The sequence below is a fragment of the Anabrus simplex genome, chromosome 1, assembly GCF_040414725.1.
Source record: "Anabrus simplex isolate iqAnaSimp1 chromosome 1, ASM4041472v1, whole genome shotgun sequence".
Taxonomy (NCBI): domain Eukaryota; kingdom Metazoa; phylum Arthropoda; class Insecta; order Orthoptera; family Tettigoniidae; genus Anabrus; species Anabrus simplex.
The window spans coordinates 630533472-630554063 of record NC_090265.1 but is presented as its reverse complement, the minus strand read 5'-3'; the positions used below and the strand labels follow the sequence as shown (position 1 = coordinate 630554063).

Here is a 20592-nt window from a genome sequence, read left to right as displayed (position 1 = left end):
CAGTGAACATCTAAGAGTACCGGCTTGTAGTCTCCTGTAGTCAATATTTGCTCTTTCAAGCTCTTGAAAGGTTTGTCTTGTTGAATGAAAATGCAATAGTTGAGTAATTCAAATTATAAAACTTTACCTAAATAAACATAAATAATTAATGGGGGTAGCACAAACCTGCAACCTTATGGAGAAACCGCCCCTGGAACTGAGTATCAGAAACGGATAAAAACCCTGTTACCAAGAGATGAAAGGAAAAATGGAGAGGCAGAATGGACCAGACTAAGGGACACATTGGTTAAGGAAGCAACTGAAGTTTGTGGAAAGAGAAGTATGAAAACAAGGGAGAAGGAAACACCATGGTGGAATGACAGAGTGAGAGCAGCAATCATGGAAAGAAATCTCTTGCGGAAAGAAAGGGATCGAGAGAAAAATAAACCGGATCTTATTAGAGACGAGGCAAAGATCAGAAACCTCGAGCAATTATACTGAAACAAGAAACTGGATGTTAAAAGAAAGAAAGACACAAGAAAAGATCAAGGCATGGAATATATTCACTCAGAAACTGGAGGAAAACAGCATAGGCAATAAGAAACTACTGTATAGTATTAACAGAGGTAAAAGGAAGCCAATGAATACCATAAAGGCACTTGAAGATGAAAATGGAAATCTGGTTAGGATATAAAGTGACATGAGAGAAGTCCTGACGAACCATTTCAACCACCTACTGAGTAGACCAGTTCAAGAACAAAATACAGAACCGGAAATCCAAGCCTACAATGAGGAACCTCCCATCACCTGGACAGAAACTGAGACAGCCTTAAAATCTATGAAGTGAATGTGGACATGATGAAGGCAGCAGGCATCCAGAGTATACAATGGCTGCACAGTGTACTAAATGCCATATGGACAGACAACAAAATACCTGCAGATTGGAGCAAGGGCGTTATAATTCCCCTGTGTAAGAAAGGCAGCAGACGGAAACATAGAGGAATAACACTGCTGTCTCATGGGCTAAAAATTCTACAGAAGATCACAGAAAGGAGATTGAGAACCATCATTGAACCACAGTTGGAGGAGGAGCAATATGGATTAAGAAGTAACAGATCAACAATAGATCTAATTTATAGCACCCACACGCTGATGGAAAAGTATTCGAGAAAGGCAAGAACCTAGTCATTGTATTCCTGGATATAGGAAAGGCCTATGATAGTGTTAAAAGAGATAAGGTCTGGGAGTGCCTGAGGAAAATAAATGTGCCTGACGGACTGGTAAGGAAAATTCAGATGTTGTACAAAGACTGTACTATCTGTGTACAAATTGGGTAAGGTCAATCATCATGGTTTGAGACCAAGAGTGGAGTTCAACAAGGAAGTGCCTGTCCCCACTACTGTTCATCACTGTTATGGACATTATAATGAAGAACGTCAAGGAAAAGTTAGGTGAACTGAATGCAGTGGCCTTTGCTGATGATATCATGATTTGGGGTGAAACAGAAGAGGAAGTACAGACCAGACTCAACGTGTGGAAATCCCAGTTCCAGGAATATAACCTCAACATCAGTGAGACCAAGACAGTGGTGATGGCAGTCAAGCGAGAAGGGCGTCCAGCAAGTGTAAAACTAGGAGACCACCAGCTAGAGTGTGTGGACAGTTTTCCTTACCTTGGAAGTGTAATCTCCAGCGATAATTCGGTCAGGAAGGAAATTACAGAGTGCAAAAGGGATCAGAATTCTACCAACAAGTAAGAACACTTTTAATGGGGTGACATGATACCAAAACCGGCCAAACTGATGATGTTTAGCAGCTATTTCATACCAATATTGACCTATGGGATTGAAGCGTGTACCCTCACAAAAAGAGATCAATCAAGAATGCAAGCATCAGATATGAAATTTCTTAGGTCCACCATTCAGAAGACCAAGTTGGACAAGTTAAGAAATGAGGAGGTGAGGAAAGAAGCTGGAATAAAGACATCCCTATTAGACCGAATCGGCACATCCAGACTACGGTGGTAGGGCATGGGATGAGGATGGGGCCTACAAGAACAGCCAGAATAAAATTGGAAAGACAGGTAGAGGGGAAAAGACCTGCAGGAAGACCTAAAACCCGATGGATGGACATGATCAAGGTTGATCTAGTTACCAGAGGACGGACAGTGGATGATATTCTCCATGACAAGTTGTATATGGACAGGAAGAAGTGGAAGGGGCTCACTAACAGTACCCGGGAAACTGGAACTGTACAATGATGATGATTTCATTTTGTGTCATTAACCACTCTAGTACTTGCTTATAAATCCATGGTGTATGGCTTTTAGTGCCGGGAGTGTACGAAGACATGTTCGGCTTGCGAGGTGCAGGTCTTTTGATGTGACGCCCGTAGGCGGCCTGAACGTCATGATGAGGATGAAATAATAATGGAGACAACACATACACCCAGCCCCCGTGCCAGTGGAATTAACCAATGATGATTCAAATTCCCGACCCTGCCGGGAATCAAACCCGGGACGCCTGTGACCAAAGGCCAGAACGCTAACCATTTAGCCATGGAGCCGGACATCCATACAAAGAACAGGTATTTTAGCTAGTATGTGGATAAAACAACAGCAACATGGGGTCTCAAAAGCGAAATATGAACATAATAACAAATTACCACTATCATGTAGTTTTATAGAAAATTTCACATAGAGATTTCTCTTAACCCAGAACGCAAGGATGTGCACTCGGTAAAAATTACCCATTACCAAAATTACTTCCTAAGACCAAGTTACAATTATATTAAAATGTGCAAATAATATATAAATAGTGCAGTGTTAGTTTAGGGTGCCTCCTCTGAAAGGTCTTTTGACAACCATGACATCTATGTCCAGACCAAACTTTTATGTTTACACAAGCAAGGTGACACCAGCACTTATGTGTATAAGTCTTGGAATCCTTATGCCAAAGACCCTTTGAATGAGGCAACCTAACATTGCATTAGTGCATCTGAGGCAATATAGTATTTCAGTGTCTTGATATTTTGTTATCTGTTTCACACTGGACAGACACGTCTGATGGTGACGGAGGGATAGGAAAGGGTTAGGACTGGGAAGAAAGTGAATGTAATCTTAAGGTACAGCCCCAACATTTGCCTGGTATAGTGAGGTGGATGCCAAGGTAAAGAACGTGACAAAGTACAAGATAATAAGAAGATGTACAATATTAGAAGGATCCACCTTTCAATACTCCGTTGTAAGTTGAACTAAAAAGAAGTCACAACTTGTTTATTGGGACCGGTTTCGACACATTACAAGTGTCATCATCAGCCAAATAGTAAAGTAGGGCAAGATATAAAGATCTTAAAACAACTAATACATTGAACACAGACAAAAAATTAACATTGATTCATATCGTAGCAATTCAGTTAATGTCCAAAACACAATGATCGCAGTCAAGAGAGTAAACAGAACATCATTGTCTTGCGCCGAAAACAAATATAGTTGAAGTTCACAAGCAGGTCAAGTATGCACTTATGTAGAGTCGTTGCTAGGCAGGACTTGTAGGCATTTGTTTCTCAGGCCGAAGAGTAAAAGGTGACGTAATCAAAGTCTTAGGAAAACAGTGTAGGATTTAAATTTCGTCAAATTCAAAGTAGATATATAAGTTTGAAAATAATTTAAAACATTAAAAAGAATAAAGTCAAATAAAAATAAATTAAAAATAGGAAGAAATAATAAAAGAAAATTGCAATGTAAGGTTCAACTCGAAACAACTTGCAGTAGTAATTGATAGATGAATGGGAGATGATAAATAGAGAAAAAGTTGGGGAACGTTTATTAGAGGGTGGTGGTGGTGGTGGTGGTGATTATTGCTATTAGAGGAAGAACAAATGGGTAAATATCTTCTATATAACACTAAACCGAGGAAAAAAGAGAGGAAGAGGTCCGACACTTCGAAAAATGAAGATATCGGTAAAAGGAAGATAAGGGCCACGGAGGGCATGAAAATGAAAGACTCCCTAGCCCTCGCAAACCTAATAGCGTCGGGGTCGGAAAAGAACAAGAGTTGACCAAGGGAGGTCGGACAGGATAGATGAAAGTAAGAAAGAACTGACTGGTCAGTCTTCTCAGGTTCATTCTGAAATATGTTTGAAGAACAGGGCTCTTCTCTTCCAGATGATATCTGAGATCTTTCCATCTTGAGATACAATTCTTAGTTTCCTATCTTTCCGTATGATCCATCCTCTGTTCTTTGGGGACCCAGTAACTTCCTCAGAATCCTTCTCTTCACCAGTTTGAACTTCTTGACCAATCCTGTTTTTATCAGGTTCACACATTCAGCTGCATATAAAGCCTCCAGGCAGATCACTGTCTGGGAGTGTCTGATCGAGATCCTCCTGTTGCAAGTATTCATAGTTAGTGTACATGACAAGTTCATCTTATTGATTCCCGATAACAGTTTGCTTAAGAAATATGGTTTAAACATCAGCAAGAAGGTGGTGATGAAAGTGTACTGGGGAAGGAGCAGAATCAATAGTCATGTTAAATGAAGCCCAACTGGACGGCGTTCCAGTTTTCAAATACTTGGGTAGCGTTCTATTAAATGACAACCTAGCAAAACATGAGGTGAACAATCGAATCAATAAGGCAACACAATTTTACCACCAGGTAAGACATCTGCTGTGGGATGAGCAAATACCCATGAAAACAAAAATGACATTGTTCAAGTTCTATTATACACCAATTCTTACATAGTCTCGAAACCACTACACTGATCAATGGAGATAACTCCAAACTCCACGCAGGTGAAATGAAATTCCTATGCACTATGATCCAGAAAACTAGGAAAGATAAGATTAGGAATGAAAAAATTAGAGAAGAAGTAGGAATAGATGATTCTCTCCTCAATAAGATTCATATATCAAGACTGGAGTGGTTTGGTCACATGAAGAGGATGCCAGTTAACAAGACTGCAAGGAAGGAATTTGACAGAAATGCAGAAGGAAGATGACCCGTGGGAAGGCCACGAAAGAAATGGATAGATTTAGTTAAGAACAATGTACGGCTGAGAGGTCATGATTGGGACAAGTTGGTGGAGAAGGAATGGTACAAGGACAGGATGAGATGGAGGAGGCTCATATATCACACCCAGGAAACGAGTTGGTTTAGGATGATGATGATGAGTGCCTCTCTTTCTGACAGGTTATTTTCTATCCAGTCTCCCATATATTTGAATTTCTCCACTTTTTGAATCGTTTCTCTCTCAAATGTCATCCATTTTGGTGCTGTTGATGTTGATCATGTAATGTGTCTTTCTGAAGGAGATCCGTAGCCCTGCCTTACTTGCTTCTTTCTGGAGTTGAAAAATTTGGTTCTGTGCCTACTCTGTCGACTCTGACAGAACCACAACATCAAGGCTAAACAGTCAACTCCAATTTCTTTGTTCTTCCATCCCATCTTATATTGTCTATTCTCTGCATTTTGCAGCGCCACTCTTTAACCGCTTTGTCAAGAAGACAACTGAATAGTCAATCTAACTCTTTGACCCCTGTTCGAATCCCAAAAGATTCTGACAGGATCGCTCTGAACTTGACCCTGGATGTTGTGCCAGTCACTGTCTGTTGAGTTCTCTTGGCTTCCCATCTAGACCCATTTCTTCTAGGACATGGATCAGTTTCCCTTTCTACCAAATCGTAGCCCTTTTTGAAGTCCACAAATGCGAGCACCAATTTCTTGTTTCTGGTATGCAATGATCAACTTTAGGTTCAGGATCTGTTCTGCACATGATCTGCCTCTAAAACTTTGTTGATACTCACCAATTTGTGGCTCCAATTGTTTTTCTGCTCTATGTAGCAGTGCCTTTGAAAAGATTTTGCATGTTTCTGGTAGTAGTAATATAACCCTGTAGTTGTTAACACCTCTTCCCAAAAGTTGCTCAGGATTCTTGTCAGTTGACTGCTCTATCATCGGCATATTTCCGAATTTGGTTCTTCGTGATTGTAGTCAAATTTCTGGGATGGTGGTTTACAATTAAGGTGTTTTACAAAGTAGTCTGCTTAGGATCTGACTGTTCTCTACATCACTGTGGGCTACTTTTCCTTCTTGGTTTATGAAGTTTAGACTTGGTGGATCATATCTACTCAAGGTACTCCTGAATAATTTATAAAAGTCCCCGGTGTTATTTTTCTGAAAGTCCTGTTCAATCTGGATCAAGCGTTCTTTTTCCTGGGATTCCTGATGATCTTGGCAGTTCTCTTCCTTGCTTCCTAGAACTACTTTTGGTTTTCGGGTGTTTTCCAGAAACACCAATTCACCCATGCCTTTCAGTATTCTTCAATTGCCTCATCACCTTCAGATGACCATCAAGCATGTTTCCTCCTTTTTTCTGGAGGAACGCTAGTTCTTGCAGTATCAATCACAGCCTCTTTTAATTGTTGCCATCCCTGATACTGTCTTTTGTTCAACTCTTGTGAAATCTCAGCTTTTCAGTGTCAAACTTGGTCATTTGAACTGTTTTCCTGCTTTTTCAGGAGTTTGGAATGATCTTGACTTAGATCTTGGAGAGAAAATGACCCGAACCTAAGTTTGCACCCCTCATGACTTTTACATTTTGGATCTCCTTTTCTGCATTTTTTGAGACTGCTACATGATCAATCTGGAACTCTTCCAGGCTGGGGTTAGGAGATAGCCACGTTTTCTGTTTACTCGGGGGGTGTCTGAAGGCTATCAATTTCAGGACTAGATTGAAGGTCTTGATTCTATTAATCGCTCTCCATTTCGATTAATCCTTTTGTGGGCTTAATATTCTCCTATGATGTTTCTGAATCTCCCTTTTTTCCCAGCTGTGCATTAAAATCGCCAAGGAGCATCATCATATTGTTGTTTGGTAGTATGGATATTGTTTCCTCCAAATCTTCCGAGAAGTCCTCTACTTTCTCTGGGTCTGTTTTATGCCCTCATTCATGGGTGCATGTGCACTGACTAGTGTGTAGAGCTTATTTGCTCTTTTGAAGGAAAGGGTGAAAATTCTGCCATTTCTGGAAGTGAAGTCAGTTAGAATAGAATATATTTATTTATCACCTACAGGATGTCCCAATTACAAATGATGTAATAGAAAATTTTATAAAAAATGAAATAAAAAATAAAAATTATATATATATAAACATATAAATCTTCACACGTTTTCTACAGATTGAAAAAAAAAAAAAAACTACAACCTGTTTTCCAGTCATTGACCGGGTCAGGGATGTAATGAATGAAGCAGATATAGGCTGTTAGTACGATGGGGTCGCCACTCCCAAATTCTACAGATTATTTACATAGTTTACAAAATTATCACATTCCACCCTTGAGAAGAACTTTCCGAATTGCAGTGGAAGGGTGGTGAAAAATGTTGAGTGACCCTTCCAGCTGATTTATGGTCCTAAGGGCTTGCATGAACCAAGAATTTTCATGTGCAACCGTCCTACATTTGGGCTGGTGGAATGTACATTTCTGCCTTGCTCGTCTGCTTGGAACATGAAGTGGGATCAACCCCAGTATAGCCGGACAGTCTACTTTACTCTTCAAGCATTTAATCGCTAACATTGCGTTCGCACATTTTCAGCGTGTTGCCAGCATATTCATTCCAAGAATGTTTAAAAATTCTTCATACCTGCTTGAAGAGAGTGGCATGCTCAGGAATCCAAAACTAATCCACTTCATGAATCTTATCTGTACTCCCTCGAGATGGTGTATCTGGCCTTTCTGATACGGGAGCCAAACCTCACAACCAAAATCGAGACAATGTCTCACCAGGGAACAAAACAGTGTTTTGGCACATGCCATATTACTGAAATATTTACAATTCCTTTTGACAAACCCTAGGAGTCTGAAAGATTTCTTTATAATACGGTCGATATGTTTCTCAAAGGATAAGCCATTCCTGTTACTAAGAATTACACCTAGATCATTGAACTCCTCCATACAATTTAAACTTTCTCCACTGATTTTATATCTGTAAAATACAGGTGTTAATTTTCAAGTACATGACATGAAACCACACTTGAATTTATTCACTTTAAGGGACCACTTATCACACCACTCGCATATTTGCTTCAGATCCTCTTGTAGATAATCGCCATCACTGTCTTCTATGACTTTGTATAGTTTCACGTCATCAGCGTACATTCACTGCTCTGAACAACTGTAGTAATATCATTTAGATACAAAACAAACAGAAGAGGCCCTAACAGTGATCCCTGTGGGATGCCAGAAGAAAGTTGGTAGGGGTTAGAGATCAAACCCTCGGACTTGACAAAACATATTCGTTTTGTCAAATAGCTCTTTAGCCACTTGAAAATACTCTCAGACACCCCATACACTGACAACTTTCTCAACAAAGCTTTGTGTTGTAAAGAGTTGAAGGCTTTGGAGAAATCAGTATATATCACATCAACCTGTTTACCTTTGTCCAATGCATCTAAAATTGAAGATAAATAAACTGCCAAATTGGTAACAGTTGACCTGCCTTTAACGAATCCGTGCTGTGATGGGTCTATGTACTGACTAAAAGAGTCATACAGGCGATTATATATATGACTTTCTCTGCCACCTTCGATAAAAGTGAGAGCAGCACTACTGGTCTATAATTATCAACACCTTATCATCTTTGTTAAAGATAGGGATTCCACTGAGCTGGCAAACACCAACACTTAAATGATTTATTTATAATTTCACACAGTGGAATTGCCAGTTGGGAAGCACATTCACGGAGGACGATGCCAGGTATCTCGTAAGGCCCACATGATTTGTTGACATCCACCGATGACAGGATCTGTGTCACTTCTGCCACAGAAGTTTGAACAGATATTGGATCTACTGAAAATGGGGGAGAAAAGTTGCATTGCAGGGCACGGAAGGAAAATGGTATTAGGCGAAAGTTTGCGCAAATGTGTTTAGAATTTTATCTTTTTCGTGGATTTCAGTTCCGTTGATTAGCATAGTGGGAGGCAGACGGGAAGATTTTCTTTATTATTAATGAAATTCCAAAAGCGCTTAGGGCATGTAATGACGTCATCTTCTACTGACCTAATGTAGTCCCTTACTTAACACGCTGAAGTCTTTTACATTCACTTCGTAATGTGGAAAACTGCACAGTTGCACTCTTGGCCTGATCTTTTGTATTTCTTTCTCGCCCTTGCATTTTCCTTCAGTTTCTTGATTAGTTCTGAGTCGTACCAAGAGGGATATTTTCTGATGTTAATTTTTCGAAATGGTACGCTGTTTTTTATGACCTCATGTAGTAAGTCATAAAAAGTGCTCATAGCTTCATCCACAGAGTGGGACTCTTTAATCATATCTCAGGGGCACAGGAATAAAGGGTCCCTCATTAAAGAAAAATCAGCTTTCTTCCATGCAAATATGACTTTGTTTTGCGCTTTGAAGCGAAATGTCCTTGGCATAGGCAGGAAGAATTCGATGGCTTGGTAATCAGAGTGAATTACATTTTCAGTTTTGACACACTCTCCACTCCAAAGTAATTCGCTTGAGACTAAAATCAAGTCTAGAAAATTATCATTCCTAGTAGGGAAATCACAAATTTGACTGAGATCGAATTAATTAATAATTTCTAGAAATAAAAACACCTCATCGTTTCTTTGTTTGATAACGTGTTGTACTTTCAATGACTCATCAGTTTTCCAAGCTAATTGCCTCAAGCTAAAATCAACCGCACACAATAACAGTGTCCCGTGAGTTGAGAACAGATGTAATGTTTCCCAATGTTTGATGTAGGTCGCTAAGCCGGTTGTTCACTTCATCTGGAGGCAGGTAGCAGCACACAATGAAGACACCACGACCTGGTTGAGGGTGGACTTTCACCACTAGACACTCCCAATTCCCAGCAAGCTCAGGCTTCGACACTGGTCCAAGGCCAGGCTTCACAGCTAGTAAAACACCTCCACCATCCAGTTTTGAAGTGTTCATGGAATTTCTGTCCTTACGAAATACAATGTAACTGTCCGTTAATATTTCAGTATCAGCTACAGTTTTGTTAAGCCAACTTTTGCTGATACAAACACAGTCATAGTTCCCTTCACTTAGTCCAGCATTAAAGTCAGCAAGCGAGTTACGAATGCTCCTCACATTTTGATAGAAAAATGTTGGGTCCTGGGTTCAGTTGTACATCTCTGGAGAACGCTAGCATTAGGGCGGCGAGTTCATAGCTGGATACCTGCGGACGAGCCAGCCTCCCTAGGCCGCAGGCGCACCTTTCACTTCTGTGTGGCGACACCAAGTACCTCGAGAACACAAGTATTACTAACTACTGACACCTGAATATGACAAGTCACCACTCTTTTGTCTGGTTTTCCTTTCAAAATCCTATACCTTTCTGATTCAAAAGCTGACTCGTCTGAGAACGTGGTCTCCTGTAATTCTGTTATCAGGATATTTTGTTTGGACAATATTACCTTACTATTAAATTAAAGTAAGCCTTATATAGTTAAAAGAAAGTCAAGAACAACAAGAGAGTAAATACAGTACATATAAAATAGTAGAAATGACAAAGTTCAAGAAGTTAACAGGCATAATTATTTAGTAATTTAAAACATTATAAGATATGCTTGTAAACCACTTTAAAACCAATGCAATGCAATTGAATGTGAACCCCTTTATTATTAAGAGATAACAGATTCCATAGAGTCCCATAGATATAAACCATCACAGTATTTTTCTAAACAATTTGATGATGCTTGTTGTTTTAAGGGGCCTAACATCGAAGGTCATTGGCCCCCTCTAAACAATTTGAAACAAACTGTGCACATTCTGCATTGCCCTATAATCAATAAGAACTAACAAAGCGATGTATCTTTCTTACCTTTTTATCTTCATCTTTGCGGTCAAATGCACATTTCTGCTTGCACTGTTCACAGGTCACTGGAGGGCCATATTTCTTTTCTGAGTTAGTGCATCGCTGGCATTTGTTACCAATAAATGCTGCAATTATATTGCAATACTCGCATGCTGTGGGTTTCCCAAACTGTTTAACATTGGCTTCACATTTCTTGCATATGGCACTAGGACTCCCTTTGCTATAAACAAAAGTCACATACTATTTAGCTAATTAGATATTTACATAAAATAATATATACAAGATAACAAAATCCTATGCAGTTTACAATTGGATGTCTAATGCTTCTAACCAAAACTGCTTTGGGAGTGGTTTCATAAAGGTCTTCCAGAGAGCTAGGAAACAAATGCAATGGGCATTCTTACATGATGTGTCTGTTCGTCTGTTAGTCAGCCCCACAATCACATAAAGGATAATCTACACAGTCCCATTTATGCAGGGATATGGAAGATATTCCAACATCACAGCAAATTCTGTTGAGTCTAGGTTAAGGCAAGTCACATAAGATCAGGTGGTTTGATTATGGGGTCACTGATGTTTACTATGCTGCTGGGAGATGACTTTGACCACTCTTCTCTCCAGGTATTGTTGATTTTGAAGCCACTGGATGAGATCCCTGGTTCAGGGAAGCTGTTCAGTGCCCTGGTGAATGAAGAGAGCCACGTTACTGCATTCTCTGGAGCATAAATGAATAAGCCCTTGTTGCTTTCTAATGTGTGGTGGTGTGACACTGCACATCACAGGTAGCCATTGTTTGGTAAAGTTTGGTAAAGATATCAACCATTTGTGTATGTCAGCTTTTCAGGGATACACTTGTACAAACTCAACTGGAGTGTACATTGGAGCTGTTGTTCTTAGCGTATGAACATCAGCTTCCCACTACATTGCAGTAAGTTATCCAGTCATTACAATTTCTTTAAAATGGTGCCCCAGATGTTTTCTCAAGGTAGCAGCAATGAGCAAATGATCTGTCCAAGGTCACAAGATAGTGTGGTGTGCTGTTGTAGAAAAGTATTTGATTTGTCATTGTTATTTGTTTTACCTCACATGAGACCGACAGGTCATACATAGATTGATAAGACAGGGTCAGGATTAGGAAGGAAGCAACCATGACCTTAAGTAAGGTACAGCCCCAGCATTCGTCTGCTGTGAAAATAGGAAACAATGAAGATCTTTCAGGGCTGCCGACAATGGGGTTCAAACAGTACTTGATTCCTGAGCAGAACTCTGAGTTGGTAACTGGACTGTTTATTGCTTAGATGAAATGCTGAAACTTATGTTTTTAGTGGATTCGAATGGAGACTCCATTTTCTGAAGTAATCATCATCTAGCTCACTGAGATCCAGTGAGGGGATTACTTCTGCTTAATTGAAGTCTATGCTTTGGTCTGTTAAAACTAATATCATCACATAACTGAATTTTCAGAACAAAACATCTGACGGGTCATGAATGTACAGGTTAAACAGTGTAGGTACTAACACTGATACTTGCAGCAGCATGTTATTCAGCTTGTGAAATCTGCTCTTGGTGTTTCCGGTGAATATTTGGAACAGCCTGTTGCTAAGCATGTAGTCAATTAGACTTGTGATTTTAAGACAGGGTATGTGTGTTTGAGTCATCAGTCCATAGACTGGTTTGATGCAGCTCTCCATTCCACCCTATCCTGTGCTAACCTTTTCATTTCTACATAACTATTGCATCCTACATCTGCTCTAATCCGCTTGTCATAACCATACCTTGGTGTACCCCTACCGTTCTTACCACCTACACTTCCTTCAAAAACCAACTGAACAAGTCCTGGGTGTCTCAAGATGTGTCCTATCATTCTATCTCTTCTTATTGTCAAATTTAGCCAAATCGATCTCCTCTCACCAATTCGATTCAGTATCTCTTCATTCGTGATTCGATCTATCCATCTCACCTTCAGCATTCTTCTGTAACACCACATTTCAAAAGCTTCTATTCTCTTTCTTTCTGAGCTAGTTATCGTCCATGTTTCAATTCCATACAATGCCACGCTCCACACGAAAGTCTTCAAAAACATCTTTCTAATTCCGATATCAATGTTTGAAGTGAGCAAATTTCTTTTCTTAAGAAAGCTCTTCCTTGCTTGTGCTAGTCTGCATTTTATGTCCTCCTTTCTTCCGCCATAGTTAGTTATTTTACTACCCAAGTAACAATATTCCTCTACTTCCTTTTCTAATATTTCCTACATCACCTGCCTTCGTTCGACTGCACTCCATTACTTTTGTTTTGGACTTGTTTATTTTCATCTTGTACTCCTTACCCAAGACTTCATCCATACCATTCAGCAACTTCTCGAGATCTTCTGCAGTCTCAGATAAAATAACAATATCATCGGCAAATCTCAAGGTTTTGATTTCCTCTCCTTGGACTGTGATTCCCTTTCCAAATTTCTCTTTGATTTCCTTTACTGCCTATTCTATGTAAACATTGAAAAGGAGGGGAGACAAACTGCAGCCTTGCCTCACTCCTTTCTGGATTGCTGCTTCTTTTTCAAAGCCCTTGATTCTTATCACTGCAGACTGATTTTTATACAGATTGTAGATGATTCTTCGTTCTCGGTATCTGATCCCTATCATCTTCAGAATCATAAATAGCTTGGTCCAATCAACATTATCGAATGCCTTTTCTAGATCTACGAATGCCATGTACGTGGGCTTGTCCTTCTTGATTCGATCCTCTAAGATCAGACGTAAAGTCAGGATTGCTTCACGTGTTCCTACATTTCTTCTGAAGCCAAAGTAATCTTCTCCCAACTCAGCTTCAGCTTGTTTTTCCATTCTTCTGTAAATAATACGTGTTAAAATTTTGCAGGCATGAGATACTACACTAATGGTGCAGTAGTTTTCACACCTGTCAGCACCGGCTTTCTTGGGAATAGGTATAACAACATTCTGCCGAAAATCGGATGGGACTTCTCCTGTCTCATACATCTTGCACACTAAATGAAATAACCTTGCCATGCTGGTTTCTCCTAAGGCAGTCAGTAATTCAGAGGGAATTTCATCAATTCCAGGTGCCTTGTTCCTATTTAGGTCACTCACAGCTCTGTCAAACTCTGACCTCAAAATTGGGTCTCCCATTTCAACAGCATCAACAGCCTCTTCATGTTCCAGAACCAAATTATCTACATCTTTACCATGATACAACTGTTGGATAGGTTCCTGCCATCTTTCTGCTTTGTCTTCTTTCTCTAGAAGTGGCTTTCCATCTAAGCTCTTAATATTCATACACCTAGATTTCCTTTCTCCCAAGGTTTCCTTGATTTTCCTGTATGCAGCATCTACCTTCCCCAGGACCATACAGCCTTCGACATCCTTGCACTTCTCCTTCAGCCATTCTTCCTTAGCTACCTTGCACTTTCTATCCACTTCATTCTTTAATCGCCTGTATTCTTTTCTGCCCTCTTCATTTCTAGCATTCTTGTATTTTCGTCGTTCATCAATCAGGTCTAGTATCTCCTGAGTTATCCACTGATTCTTAGTTGATCTTTTCTTCCTTCCTAACATTTCTTCAGCAGCCCAACTGACTTCATTTTTCATGACTCTCCACTCTTCTTCTATAGTGTTTCCTTCAGCCTTTTCATTTAGTCCTTGTGCAACATGTTCCTTGAAACAATCCCTCACACTCTTTTCTTTCAACTTGTCTAGATCCCATCTTTTTGGATTCTTTCCTTTCTTCAATTTCTTCAACTTCAGATGGCATTTCATGACCAACAAGTTGTGGTCAGAGTCCACGTCTGCTCCTGGGAAAGTTTTGCAATCCAACACCTGGTTTCTGAATCTCTGCCTAATCATAATGAAGTCTATTTGATACCTTCCAGTGTCTCCAGGTCTCGTCCACGTATACAGCCGTCGTTTGTGGTGTTTGAACCAAGTATTGGCAAGGACTAAATTATGATCAGTGCAGAATTCAACCAGCCGACTTCCTCTTTCGTTCCTTTGTCCCAATCCAAATTCTCCTACTGTACTACCTTTTCTTCCTTGGCCTACGACTGCATTCCAGTCTCCCATCACAATTAGATTCTCATCACCTTTTACATATTGTATTAAATCTTCTATCTATAGCTTTGATTAATTTTAAGAAGATGACCTTCCCTTCATATTGTATCATAGGCTCCAGTGAGGTCAAGGAAAACAGATATTCTTCTTTCTGGATTGGAATTCATTTTCCAGATAAGAATCTGGTTGCTGCAGTCTCATTTGGGACAGAATCCAGCCTGTTCAGTAGGGGTAACATGGTTTATTGCTGGAGCGATTCTGATGAGTATAAGTCTTTCTAGGAGTTTGTAGGTAACACAGAGTACAGCTATCAGTCTGTAGCTCTGAGGCAGATTTGGATCTTTCCTTGCTTTTAAAATTGCAATGATCGTGGTCTCTTTTTTTTTTTTTTCCTTAACGGAGGAGGCAGAATGAAAGGAAACTTTCCCTTTAGGATTGTATACCAATTCCAAGTTGTTAGCATCCATCCACTTGTACAGCTCGTAACTGTTTTAATAATTTTGACTGGATCCCCATGCAGTGTTAAAAGTTGCCAATGATTACACAGTTCTCTGTAGGAAATAGATGGGTCTGGCCAGCTTATCTCCAGAGGTTTGTAGATGGTAACAGGGTGATATTTTGTCATTGATGTTTTCACGGCCCGTACTTATAGACATGTATACTGTATAGGCTTTTGGGCTTATGCCGTGTCAAGAAATCTCTATGTTTCGCAGAGAACTGTGCTCTGCGTCATCAGAAGAAAATCTTGACTGTCCACGTGAAAGGCTTCTTAAACAATGACTCTTTAAATTTAGACGTTATAATAGAAGTGGAAATAGTACGTTCATTTGTCACCAGATGGCTCCCCGGACATGGTGCAGCGCTAGCGTTCGAAGCGGAAGCTGACCGAACCATCAGGATCAGTCTAAGAGGGCCACATAACAAGTGTACATAACATATGACATTGACACAAGCCTGGAATGAAACATCTGGTGATGAGGAACGTACAAAATTTGAAAAACACCAAGACGAAATAACAATAGCGAAAGGACAGGGAAGGGAACTACCTATGTAAATCCTTAATGGCTGGCAACCAGGTATTACTTAATTGATAGCCAGTGTCCCTGTTGAAATTTTTTGGATTTCTACGTATTTCCACAGCTTCCCATGTAATCCTGGACCTGTAGTGTCCTAATTATAATATCTATTAATGATTTTATCTTAAATACAAAGGATTGCCATGTAGTGGAAAGGTGGTTTTCATTAATATACTTCTTATAGTAGCCTATTCGAAGAGCCTCCGTGGCTCAGGCAGCAGCGCGCCGACCCCTCACCGCTGGATACTGTGGTTCAAATCCCGGTCACTCCAAGTGAGATTTGTGATGGACAAAGCATAGGCGGGACAGGTTTTTCTCCACATACTCCAGTTTTCCCTGTCATCTTTCATTCCAGCAACACTCTCCAAAATAATTTGATTTCATCTGTCATGCATTAATCACTGCCCCAGAGGAGTGCGACAGTCTTCGGCAGCCGACACAATTCCTATCCTCGCCGCTAGATGGGGGCTTCATTCATTCCATTTCTGACCTGGTCGAATGACTGGAAACAGGCTGTAGATTTTCATTTCATAGTAGCCTATTCGACATATTCGTATCTTTTTGTAGCAAACTTAGAAGACTGGTTTGTTTTATCAGTGATACATTAGAGTAGAAATGAAGAAATTATGTCTTGTTTGTGATGTTATAGTACGGTAAATGACTGGGGAGTAGAGTTATGTATGTCTGTAACATGCCTTAAGTGACACGTGCTCCCCAGCTTGGGCTAAGTGATGATGGTGATCAGATGGCACCATTATGACTCTGGGGTCTCATGGCTATGGTACACTAAAGGTCACATTTAAGCTGAATAGTCATACTGAGGATGTGAAATCCTGTACAACGCTTCAACGTTTGGACATCGGTTAACAGTGTGCCAACTTAATATTGAAGGTATCAGTTGAGCCAGAAGTGAATACCTGGGAAAGATGTTGATGATGACCATCAGCTTGCAAATAGGAGAAAGATCCCTGGCTATAAGCCTTCAACAGTTGTAAATCATTCTTAAGTACAGTATTACCCCGTAAGTTAAGGAAGACATTAATGATCTATATATACTGCCTGTGACGGTTGACCAAACTATCTCTTTCATAGGCATGGAGACAAAATATCACCATGATAGTGTATAGGCTTTTGGACTTATGCCGTGTCAAGAAAATAAGGTGAAATTCTTTATGTTTCGCAGAGAACTGTGCTCTGCTTCATCAGAAGAAAATCTCGACTGTCAACGAGAAATTTTAACAATTATTTTTTATCAATGTATTATTAGACGTTTTTACATATATACTGGGATCAGGGCCCTCACCTACCCTGGATTAAGTTATTTCTAGCTGATGATGCTCAGAAAGCATGAGCAAAAATGTCCTAATTATAATATCTATTAATGATTTTATCCTAAATACAAAGGATTGTCATGTATTGGAAAGGTGGTTTTCATTAATATAATAACTTCTTATTCTGAAATCCAATATGGGTTTATAATGAGATTCATAACTTGCAATAGGCTACTATATTCATAATAAATAACATGTTAACTTAGTATAAAATATTACTTAGGAATGAATTTGGACATCAACTGATATATTTTTAACTCCATTATTAATAACAGTAGGCTAATAATGTGTTGCTGACAAAGGAAGATCTCTGATATGGCACACCATCCCTTCCTTAAATACAAATAGGGTTAAGAATTTCTCCTAATAGACAGCTCGACACTAATCAATAGGAGTGGCAAGAAAACACAGTATGTACGTCATAACGGAACCACAGTGACAGACTTACAGGTATTGAACAACTATAGTATCAGTAGAGTTGCACATCATACAAGACAGTTGCAAAGAAGTACCTGCCAGTTATGACAGCAGTAGTCCTTCATTACTGAATTTTCATGCTGTTTAGGTATTGTATCTTTAGCATGCGCACCTCAGCATACTGTAGTCTGAAGCCTCAACAAAGTGAGTAGCCTATGTCTCATTTGGTTTATGTAAGGCCAGGAAAAGTAACTGTAAACAAGAGGTAACTGTAAATATAATTTATGATATAACGTGAGATCAGAATATCTTTTAGCTGGGAGCTAGCTGGCTGGTGCAGCCCTGGCTCTTGGTATAGCATCGCTCTGACTTAACTGACTGCACAAACCAGTCAGCCAGGTGCCAATAAAATGGATGACCGGTGTGACCTTCATATCGAAGTGTCCTGAATTCTGTGCCAGCCCCAGCCAAAAAATAACCTGACCATACTGTAGTTAATATTTGTAACAGATGGTAGTAGTAAGCTCGACTGTGTAGGTGACAACCAGCTTTTCCTAAAAGTGCATCATCAAAGTTGAATACTATGAGCTATTGTTTTCCACATGTAGGAAAAAAGTGTGCAATAAAATCAGCATCTTGTTAATAAAGAATAACTGACAATAAGAAAAGGTTGCAGTATTCACTTACAATGACAATGATGATAATAATAATAATAATAATAATAATAATAATAATAATAATAATAATAATAATAATAATAATAATAATAATAATAATAACAGACTTGGTATTCTTTTGGGTTTATGCTGTGTGGAAATGTGCAAACTGCATGGAATTTGTTTTGTTTTGACAAGACTTCACTTTCTCAGAAGTGATCCATCGCTGTTCTAATAATGCCGAAAGTTTTGAATTCAGTTGACCCCTCATGAAATGCTACATTTATTGATCACCAGATAGCTATGTGCTTTTATATTCACAGATGTGCTGTGGTCCATGTTTTCAGTACCCATACATGTTTGATGAATTAAGAAAAATAAAAGTCACCAAACTTTAAGAGAAGTGGAAATATTCCATGAAAAATCAACAGCAAATGAAAGGTAAGTTAGATAATGAAGAATAGAACCGTGATGGAGAAAAAAACAAAATATAAAATCGAGGAAGGGAAGAATTTGCTTTACGTCGCACCAACACAGATAGATCTTATGGCGATGATGGGATAGGAAAGGGCTAGGAGTGGGAAGGAAGCATGGGGACAGAAAAGATGGAGTGAAGAGGTTAAGAGACAGAGAGAAATAAGTTACTGATAAAAAAAAAAAAAAAGATTAAATTGTCTGTATTTCTTGCACTAAAGCAACAGGTACTGCTTCATGAACCAAACACACTGAGTCAACCATCAGGTAGTCAGGAAATAATGAGTTCTGAGAAATGAAATGGAGATGATGGACTTCGATGTTAAATACTGTAGTTAGCAAACCAGGTCCTGCTTTATAGAAGCCATTGTCCCTTTTATTGGGATTTTTGCATATTTACTCCGTTTCCTGTGTGATCCTAGACATACCGAGCTTTATGTCGATATGAGCTTGAACATCCTGGAATATGACCTGAAGATAGGGGATGGTTCTGCTATTGCCAATTTGTTTGTCTGGTTGGGATGGATCTTTCTTTAGGGTTTCTTGATCCAAGTCCCAACATTCTGGTATGTTTACCTTGCTACAGAATTTTGCACACCACAGGATGCAATGGTGGTGATAATCTATCTTTGTTTGACCTAAATGATGCTTCAATTTTTGAGATAGCACAAAAGCTGTTTTTATATTGTGCTTGTGGAGGATCTTAGCAATTAGGATGTAAGGAGCTTCCCTCACTTCCTTTCTTCCGAGACAGTTGCTTGTTCTTCTCTCTAGGAAGCAGGAACTCTATGGAATTTGAACATTATCCTTGAAAGCAGGTTTTAGCGTGTCATTGCCTTCTGGATAGTTGATGGTTCACAAGTTTATTTTGCTCCTGTGGTGAGAGGTTGCGGCAATATACTTCCCTTTTTGTGCAGGATGGTGGCAAAAATCTACACAGAGTTAAAAATCTATATTGGTATGCTTGTGGTAGTCAAGCAAATATCTCCACTATTAGGCCTATAGCTCGTATGTAAAACTGTCTCAGATAAAATATTGGGAAATATTTCCTATTTATTATGAAAACATTTTAGATAAAACTAATATTTCTGGAAATATTTGGAAGTTTGTGAAAAATATAATAATCACGAATTATGATGCATAAAGCAAAAGGGCATAAAAAATTAAAAATTGGATACTATATTTTACGCAACTTAAAGTAGTTTTTCGGTACAACTAATATTATTGGAGAAATGCAACATTTCCTGATTTCGTCCCCTTAATCCTCTAAGCGCCAACGTCCTTTTGAAAGCCCCTTTGGTTTTCATCTGAAAAATGCCAACGTCTTTTCAAAAGGACATTCAGTATTTTGTACCATATTTAGTATGTATTGATATATAAACAAAACGAGTGTAATTAGACTTATATTTTTGGCTCATTTGGATATACATATTTATTTTAGGCACAAAATGGATGAAATTTTCAATATAGCTTCATAACAGATTGTAACATTTAATAAATATGTTCGCGATGTATAAAAAAATTTTGTTCTACCTAAATTTTATTGCTAAACTTTTGTTTTGTTTTTAATTAATATTTTTGGGTTTTGGCTGTCAAATGTTTACTAAAGGTCATAAATGAACTGAGTAAGGCTTTATTCATATAGGTAATCATATTAGTAAAAAAATAACGAAAATTTCAAGCTTCAACGTACAATAACATCTGAACTGTGAGGGATCAAACAAAAGCTTGCAAAAAACGGAAACTGGCCTTGGT

General features: G+C 39.0%; 1 protein-coding gene across 1 annotated transcript in view; it reads right to left on the bottom strand.

The window, feature by feature from the left end:
* The window catches only part of LOC136871329 (protein FAM76A), an 82457-nt gene that overhangs the window by 45454 nt on the left and 16411 nt on the right, over positions 1–20592 (bottom strand). Inside the window, exon 3 of the mRNA XM_067144973.2 lies at positions 10826–11039. Coding sequence (XP_067001074.1) covers positions 10826–11039 — 214 coding nt within the window. The remainder of the gene's footprint in view (positions 1–10825; positions 11040–20592) is intronic.